Here is an 8612-nt window from a genome sequence, read left to right as displayed (position 1 = left end):
GGAGGAAGCCCCATGTATATATATATTTTAATGGTAATCCCCATCTCAGGTTCCCTTTAAAACAATTACTACTCTTTTCATTTACTGTATTTCCTATCATGGAGTCACTTGCAGTCTCTGGCTGCCTGTATTGGAGGGAAATTCATTTGCAGTCAAGCCAGCTAGGCGACATATGAATCCCAATTCCTCAAACATCCACTATTCTCCGCAGACAAGGAATAATTCTGTGCTTGTTGTGACACACAATCTCAAAAATCGGGCTCGTCCGGGATTTGAACCCGGGACCTCTCGCACCCTAAGCGAGAATCATACCCCTAGACCAACGAGCCGCACACGCACTCAAAACTCGCACGTGATCAGTAGAACGCCGAGCGTACTAGAGTGGAACGCTCGCTGTGTCGCGAGGCGCGCTACGTTCTGAATGTATTCATTGCGCCACAGCAGCAGCCGGAGAAGACACCCTCACGCCTGTGTGCTGAGCAACCAGTCTCTGCTGAGAGCAGCTGTAATCACTGCACAGTGCACTGCACACCGAATCTGCACCGCAACTCCTCCCTCTCCTCTTACCCAATCGCAGACGGCTTTCTTCTGGAGCGATTGACGTCCCTGCCGTCCAATGGCGTGGCTGCATTTCCTTGTGACGCGCGTGGAGTGGCCCCGGCTGGGCCAATGGGGAGGCGGCTGGGGGAGAGCAGGGTATGGCTGTGGTGCTGGATGTGGAGAGGCCGTGCTGAGGTGGAGATGGCTGCGGTGCTGAGGGGCTCGGTGGCCGGGTGTGGGCGGAGGATTCTGGCGCTGGTGGCGGTGCTGTATGCGGGTGAGTGAGGGGGAGACCAGCGCTGCTGCTGCTGGGGGGAGGTGGGCGGCCGTCTGTGGAGAGAGATCCACGTCTGCTGTGTGCTGCCCCGGACCGGAGGAGCACCCAATCCACACATGCGGGGACTGAAGCCTTGTATCTCCATCAGGGGGCAATGTATGGTTATTGGGGTCATCTGTATAGAGGGGTCACTGTGTGGTCATTCAGAGGTTGCCCTGTATACAGGGGGCATTGTAGGGGCACCATAGGGCATTGTATGGTCATTAGGGAGCATTGTATGGTCATGTGGGGTATCTTGTGTAGTGGATGTAATTGTATGATTATTGTTGGCATCTTGTGTATGTGCTGTATTGTATGATCGTCAGAGGTTGTCCTGGGTACAGGTGGGCACTGTATGGCCATTGGGGGTGTCCTGGGTACAGGTGGGCACTGTATGGCCATTGGGGGTGTCCTGGGTACAGGTGGGCACTGTATGGCCATTGGGGGTGTCCTGGGTACAGGTGGGCACTGTATGGTCATCAGAGGGTTACCTGGGTACAGATGGGCACTGTATGGTCATCAGAGGGTGTCCTGGGTACAGATGGGCACTGTATGGTCATCAGAGGGTGTCCTGGGTACAGGTGGGCACTGTATGGCCATTGGGGGTGTCCTGGGTACAGCTGGGCACTGTATCGTCATCAGAGGGTTACCTGGGTACAGATGGGCACTGTATGGTCATCAGAGGGTGTCCTGTGTGGAGGAGATAATTGTATGGTCATCAGGCGGTGTCCTGTGTACAGGGGGCATTGTATGGTCATTGGGATTTACCTGTGTATAAGGGGACACTGTATGGTCATCAGGGGGTGGCCTGTGTACAGGGGGTGTCCAGTGTATAAGGAGGTTTTGTATGGTCATCAGGGGTATCCTGTGTATAAGGAGGTTTTGTATGGTCATCAGGGGTATCCTGTTTATAAGGAGGTTTTGTATGATCATCAGGGGTATCCTGTTTATTAGGGGGCATTGTATGGACATCAGGGGTATCCTGTTTATAAGGGGGCATTGTATGGTCATCAGGGGTATCCTGTTTATAAGGGGGTTCTGTATGGTCATCAGGGGGGTGTCATGTGTACAGGGGGCATTGTATGGTCATTGGGGGTGACCTGTTTATAGGGGGCACTGTATGGTTATCAGCGGTGCTCTGTGGGCGCTACTCGTCCTGTGTATGGTTAACAGGGAGTATTGTATCACCATCAGGGTGTATCCTGTTTACAGGGGACATTATGTGAAAGAAGGGGCACTATATGGTAATCAGGGGGTCTCCTGTGTATAATGGGCACTGTATGGTCGTCAGCGGTACCCTGTGGGTGCTAGTCATCCTGCGTATGGGTAACAGGGTATTGTATCACCATCATGGGGTATCTTGTGTACAGGGGGCATTATGCAAACATCAGGGGGTATCCTGTGTACAGGTAGGCATTCTATGGTCAACAAGGGGTGTCTTGCGTATGGGGGGGGGGGCATTATAGGTCATCAGGGGTATCCTGTGTACACGTGGCATTGTATGACTATCTGGGGGTAATTTGCATACAGTAGGCATTGTATAATCAGGGTGTATGGGTGGCCTTATGTGCCCATCAGGGGGTGCCATGTATACAAGTTCCCATCATATGGTCATCGTATCCCATGTATAGTGGGGTTGGGGGACTTCATATAATCTGATGTTTGTTGGAAATCTTGTACCCATGGGAGATATATTGTGGTCTGTAGCGCTGTGGGGAGATTGTATGAAGTTGGTAAAAGTTCTTGTAAGCAGTATATGTTTAATATGGTAACATTTTATAAAGAAATAATTTCACACTTTAAGGGACCCAGCCGGAGCAGTGCCAGATCTGTATTACCCATAGTTCCAGGGGTGCATTGTGACCCGTTGTACAATTTGGGACTCATGCGTGGTAACACAATCTGCTGTCTGGAAAAAATCGTTCCAGTTGGGATTGCCTGTTGCAGAGACACAGCGGATACATCTTTGCCACCTTCACCTGTCCATTTTGAATCGGCTGATCGGTCCATCATAGTGAAAAATGTCACTACAAGCAACAATAGGATTATACATTTTTTTTAAATACTGTGGCCACACACCATACAATTTTCAATTCAAGAATTACACTTAATTTTTCTGATTGGTAGCAACATTTGAATAATCTGACCAATGTGCCCCACACAATACTGTATTCTGTCCTGCGCTGCCTGGATCTTCTGCAATTGGCCCAGGAAAGTCCTCCGTTCTGTGGCTATCTTTGAGTGTGTGGCCGGACTGCACCTGCGCTGACTAGCCCCGACTGGAGAATTTTCCGGGGCCATTTGCGGAGGAGGTGGTGGGGGACGACAAGGGAGCGATAAGCCTGGAGAAAGACCCAGGTATGTATACATTTTTCCTTTTGCCCCATCTCAGGTGCACTTTAGGACCCTATGCACTGCTCGATTTCAGCCATCAATCGAATCGATACAGTCGATCAATTGGAAATCAATTCTATCAAATCAGCTGATCGATTTTGTGGCTGATTTTGATCCCTCTGACTGGATGGAAAATCTAGGGCGATCTGTTGCTGGCAGCAGATGGATGGCCCATGAGTTGCCTTGGATCTAAAGCCCAATCTACACGATACGATTCTTTATACGATTCGATTACGATTCTATTAACGATCTGATTAAATCCAACATGTCCGATCGGGATTCGATTCGATTCAATTCGATTTGCTATTGCAAAACAATGGCAAATCGAATTGAATCGAATCGAATCCCGATCGGACATGTCGGATTTAATCAGATCGTAAATAGAATCGTAATCGAATCGTATAAAGAATCGTATCGTGTAGATGGGGCTTAATGGTCCAATAATGCATTTAGATGGATTTCCAATAGATTTCATTCCAAATCTATTGTAAATCTGTTCCTAGTGTGTGGCACACATCAGATAGATTCCTGTGAGATTCTATTTGACGGGCATCTGAAAGAAATCTATTTGATGGTTGAATCTGCTGTAAATCTATAAGTGTATGGGCCCCCTTTTGGCTTTATACATAAAGGATAATAATAGTTGACGCTTTATGGGAACTCTGTGGATGTCAGATTGTACGGCGTAGTTTGAGACAGGAGGGTGTTCTGTGACCTTGTAGAAGGCATGCTGTGTATGAGGGGGTTGCTTTTGTATGTACAGGGGGCTGTCTGCCTTATCTCAGGTGGTGGTATGTGCACAGGTGGTGTTCCTGGGGCCTGCTAATGGCATTATTTGCTGATAAGAGGTGGGGGTTGTGTATTTACAGCAAGCTAGCAGTAGTTCCAGTAATTGTCAGTTATGAAGCCCTGCAGGAGTTCCAGGTGGTGTTGTGGGAGTTTAATGAATTTGTAGCTAAATACAATGGAGTCTGGAAATCATCCTCAGGTGAGCTAAATCTGATTACAACTGTCCAGTGCTTTATAGCCAAAGAATCCTTCCTGGTCAGTTACAGGATGTATACTTTTTCAACTTACGAGCTATTGGGCTCCTTCTGCACCTCCATAGCTGACTGGTCTGTTCATACAGATGATTGTTGAGCTGTGCAGTTCACCCGCTTACAACTGCGTTCGTGTTCACACCTAGAGCTTTACGAGGACCTGCCAACTTATTTTTCAACCCTTTAGCAGCCAAAGTGCTTCAGGGCAATTTATTTTATCACATTGTTTGTTACATTTCCTTGCTTCTAATTATTACTGCTGTAATGTGTATTTATAGCCATTTTTCACTAGGGAGCAGTGTGAGACAAAAACAGAGGACTTCTGTTTTCAGTTTCTATATTTACTGCTAGCAGAGAGCCGTCAAAGCATTTCAAGAGTTTACAGCACAACGAGTTCTGGCTGAGGTCAAATGCGGTGCACTTCTCTCAAACAAGATAATTATTTTCAAGCTGCAAATGTGTTAAATGCGTACATTATGGCTGTAAGTACACAGTAATCCGTCTCAGCTGCATTGATTCCGAATGGTTACATTGAATTCTGTTGAGAAGATTGGAAACCACCTATTGTTGAGTACACACCATGCGTTTTCCCGCTCGATCCGCGGGTCGATCGGGATCGATTCGATTATTTCCGACATGCTCGACTTGGGTTTCGATCGTTCCTGCCGTTGACTTTGCATACTTGACATGACACCTAATTTTCTTGGGTTCTCTGTTACTGTTAACCAGAAACGTTCATGGTCAATCGCTGAACAATATCTTGGGACAGTTCAGATGCTTTTAATTAATCAAGGCTGTGGAGTGGGTATAAAAATCAGGGCTGTGGAGTTCGGTACAATAATCTTCCGACTCCTCGGTTTATGAAACCACTGACTCAGACTCCAGGTACCCAAAATTGCTCCAACTCCCCGACTCCGGCTCCTAATACTTACCAGGGCTGTAGAGCTGGTACAAAAATCTTCGACTCCTCAGTTAATGACACCTCCCCCTCCAGGTATCCAAAATTGCTCTGACTCTTCGACTTCCTACTCCACAGCCCCAATTGCGAATAATTGTCTTTAGCAACGAAAATCGAGTGTCCATTGCAATAAAGCAGTTAGTTAAAGGGGCATTTTTTTCCAGAGTACTGACTTTTCTCCTATAATGCTATCACTTACAGTAGGCAGTAGAAATCTGACAGAAGTGACAGGCTTTGGACTAGTCCATCTCTTCATAGGGGATTCTCAGCGAGGCTTTTATTCTTTATAAAGATACTCCCTAAAAAGGATTTAAACAGTGATACTGGCCAGCTTCCCTGCTCCCTACACAGTTTTTTGGCAGTTGAACAGAGCATCTGCCATTCACCAAGTGCTTTTGAAAGTAAATACATCCCCTATAAAGAGATGGACTAGTCCAAAACCTGTCACTTATGTCAGATTTCTACTACCTACTGTAAGTGACAGCAACATAGGAGAAAAGTGTTTTATGGCTCCATTTTACTCTGGAAAAATGTACTTCTTATTTGTATATGTTTGCACATATTTTAAATTTTACAATTTTCTCGCTGTAGTGCCCCTTTAACCTTTAGCCCGTGACTAGGGATTGTCAATAAGATGCAAATAATTCTAAGTTGATGCAATTAAATGCAAATGATGTAGGCAGCTTGAAAATAAACTGGTTGAATCCTGTGAAGGTGGAATTGGGTCTGTTTTCCAGCTGCATAAATTTGCATGCAGTTTGCATAATGCTGAGCCAATTATTTGCATCACACTGACCATCCCTACTAGTGACCTTCCATCTTGTAAAGGAAGTTGTGGGCAGTGACTCACATTACCATGACCGGTTCCCTTTTTCTGTGTGTGTGCGACGCTTGAAGTCCTGGAAATGAGGGCGTCGCCCGGCTGTTTAATAATATGCTCGGTACATGAAAGGTGACTTCGCACGCGGGCAATTACTGTAACCATTACCTGTGATCGCGGACCTGAACTCAGAATGTCCTCTCTGCTCTAAAAGATACACAACAGCATAATAACCTTTAAACAAAAACATTTATTTGTTACAGCTGATACAAACCCTGCAATAAATCTGCAGTGTTTCTACTTCCTGCTTTCATGGAAGCAGACATATTGTTAACCTCCTGCGCTTTCAAATGAGCTTATCTGCCATCTCTGCCATAGGCAGTCATGTGACACAGGGGAGAGATCAAATTACAACTTGTGATTAGACACAGATGAGGGGAATAAGACAGGCTAAACTCTCTAAATCCATACAGGGTGCATTTCCATAGGTTTTCCATATGTTCAGGTCCACTTTAAGGCCTGGTTTCTATCCTGCAGCCAAGGGTGGTGTGTTGGTCAGGCTGGGAGAATCCTATTAGTCACAGATTTCCATTGATGATAGGTTGTGGCTCCGAGGATCCGCGCTGCGGAAGGTAATGGTGTGCTTTATAAATAAATTACATTAATAACAAGGATAAAAATGTCTCTGGCTCTTCACCACAATGCTAATGCACTCTGCTTGCTCTCTCCTCAATCAGCCTGCTCAGCACAGCGATACGAGTCGTTAGTGGAGTGGCTTCCCCTCATCCTGTACAGTTTCCTGCGGCTGTGGGATGCCTCGACTCTGCCAATCGTGTTTCCTCCTGAATCAGGGGAGCCCTTTGATGGACAGGATGTTTACCTCTGATAGAGCAGGGACTTGAGCCGTTGACGTTGTTCCTCCGACTGCCAGTCCACTTCCTCTGAGGAGATTTTGCATGTCTGCCTCACACTGGTTTGCTTTCCTGAGTTTTTCCTTGTTGGTGAAGGTGAATAGGGGGCCGTGCTATAGTCTTTATACTTGATGCAGCTGTTCCAGAAGAACTCCCTTTGGTAAGTCAGTCATGTGACCCAGAGACCTGTGCATGAAGGATAGAGGTGACGGCATGGGGGAGTTTCTTAATCGACACAGAGACCTTACCCGGTCTAGCCCACCTTCTCCCGCTGCTCCCTCCTGTGGGCGGGGTCAGCTCTTTGCTTGCAGGAAAAGAATGGCTGGTGTCCTCTCCCAGCTTCCCCCAACTACATTTTGTGGATGACAGTGAGATGGGGGAGAAGTTCGGACAATCCACGGACTGCTATTCACTCCAGCCAGTCAGTATCTGACATTCACACAGGAAGTCAGCATTCCAAACCTTACCTAAGGATTTAAAGGGACTGTATTAAAAAAAATATCCACTGGGGGGTATTTACCTCGGGAGGAGAAAGCCTCAGGGTCCCAATGAGGCTTTCCCCTCCACTGTAGCTGCAGGGAATCCAGCGGTGGCTCCCCTCAGGCCTCCCGCAATCCTCCCCCGACAAGCCTGGCAAGGCTTGATATATTTACCTTGCCGGGATCCAGCGCAGGCACACTAGCGGTTCTTAGTTCGGGCTAGGCGGAAATAGCTGTGTTGGATCGTATCCGCTCTAGTGCACAGGCGCAAAAGGACTCACTCCTACACAGTAGAGCGGATCGATCGGGTTCGGCCCACCTTGGCCAGCATGTCATGTGTACGTAGCTTTACAAGTGATATCTGGCTTGTAACTTGGGGGTTTCTTTGTAACTTGCTGTCAGGGCAGCTGGCTGTACAAATAATTCCTGCGGGTTCCTAAATTCCATATTCTATCCAGCCCTTCTGTTATGTTTTCCTTAGCCTCCTGCACAAAGTCTCTGGAAACCACTGTACAGGAAGCCTGTGCCATGTCCTCTGACCCTTACTGTTCCTGAACCAGCAAGTCATCAGAATCCATCACAGGCTCATCTTATCTGCCTGTGTGTGATGTCGCTGGCCATCTGCTGAATTTCCCACAGATACTGCACAGCAATGGTTCCTACTGACCTTTTCTTAAAGGGTCACTTAAAGGGGAACTGAAGTACGAGGTATACGGAGGCTGCCATATTTATTTCCTTTTAATCAATATTAGTTGCCTGTCAGCCCTGGTCTATTTCGCTGCAGTAGTATCTGAATAACACCAGAAACAAGCATGCGTTCCCGGCCACAATAGCGCCCTGTATGCTGCTATATGGTATATGATATATGCTATAGCAGCATACAGGGTGCTATTGTGGCCAGGAACGTAAAGAATCACTTGCGTTCCCAGCCTGTCGGCTCCTGTCGCCGGAAGTGGCTGCCGGCGGGGACAGGAGCATCGGAGGGAGACGACGTGGGCACCGGACAGCTGCAGGGGGCTATTGGAAGCCCCAGGTTTGGGGATGACTTAAGTGTCCCTTTAAAGGACAACTGTAACGAGAGAGATGGAGTCTGCCATATTTATTTTCTTTTAACCACTTGAGGACTGCAGTGTTAAACTCCCCTAGTGACCAGG

At 47.3% G+C, this 8612-nt stretch overlaps 1 protein-coding gene and 1 non-coding gene across 3 annotated transcripts in view; one reads left to right on the top strand and one right to left on the bottom strand.

The window, feature by feature from the left end:
- Positions 1–257: 257 nt before the first annotated feature.
- TRNAP-AGG (transfer RNA proline (anticodon AGG)) lies at positions 258–329 on the bottom strand. Its single transcript has one exon. It is a non-coding gene; the product is annotated as a tRNA-Pro (tRNA).
- A 335-nt stretch (positions 330–664) lies between these two features.
- Positions 665–8612, top strand: part of MPZL1 (myelin protein zero like 1) — a 72623-nt gene continuing 64675 nt past the window's right edge. Inside the window, exon 1 of one of the 2 annotated variants that reach the window (XM_068270810.1) lies at positions 665–817. In XM_068270810.1, coding sequence (XP_068126911.1) covers positions 670–817 — 148 coding nt within the window. In that variant the 5' untranslated portion in view covers positions 665–669. Of the gene's footprint in view, positions 818–4060; positions 4239–8612 lie in introns of those variants that run through there. The other variant, XM_068270809.1, reaches the window with a different exon arrangement.

This window comes from Hyperolius riggenbachi, chromosome 2 (assembly GCF_040937935.1).
Source record: "Hyperolius riggenbachi isolate aHypRig1 chromosome 2, aHypRig1.pri, whole genome shotgun sequence".
Lineage (NCBI taxonomy): Eukaryota > Metazoa > Chordata > Amphibia > Anura > Hyperoliidae > Hyperolius > Hyperolius riggenbachi.
This window is presented reverse-complemented; position numbering and strand designations above follow the sequence as displayed.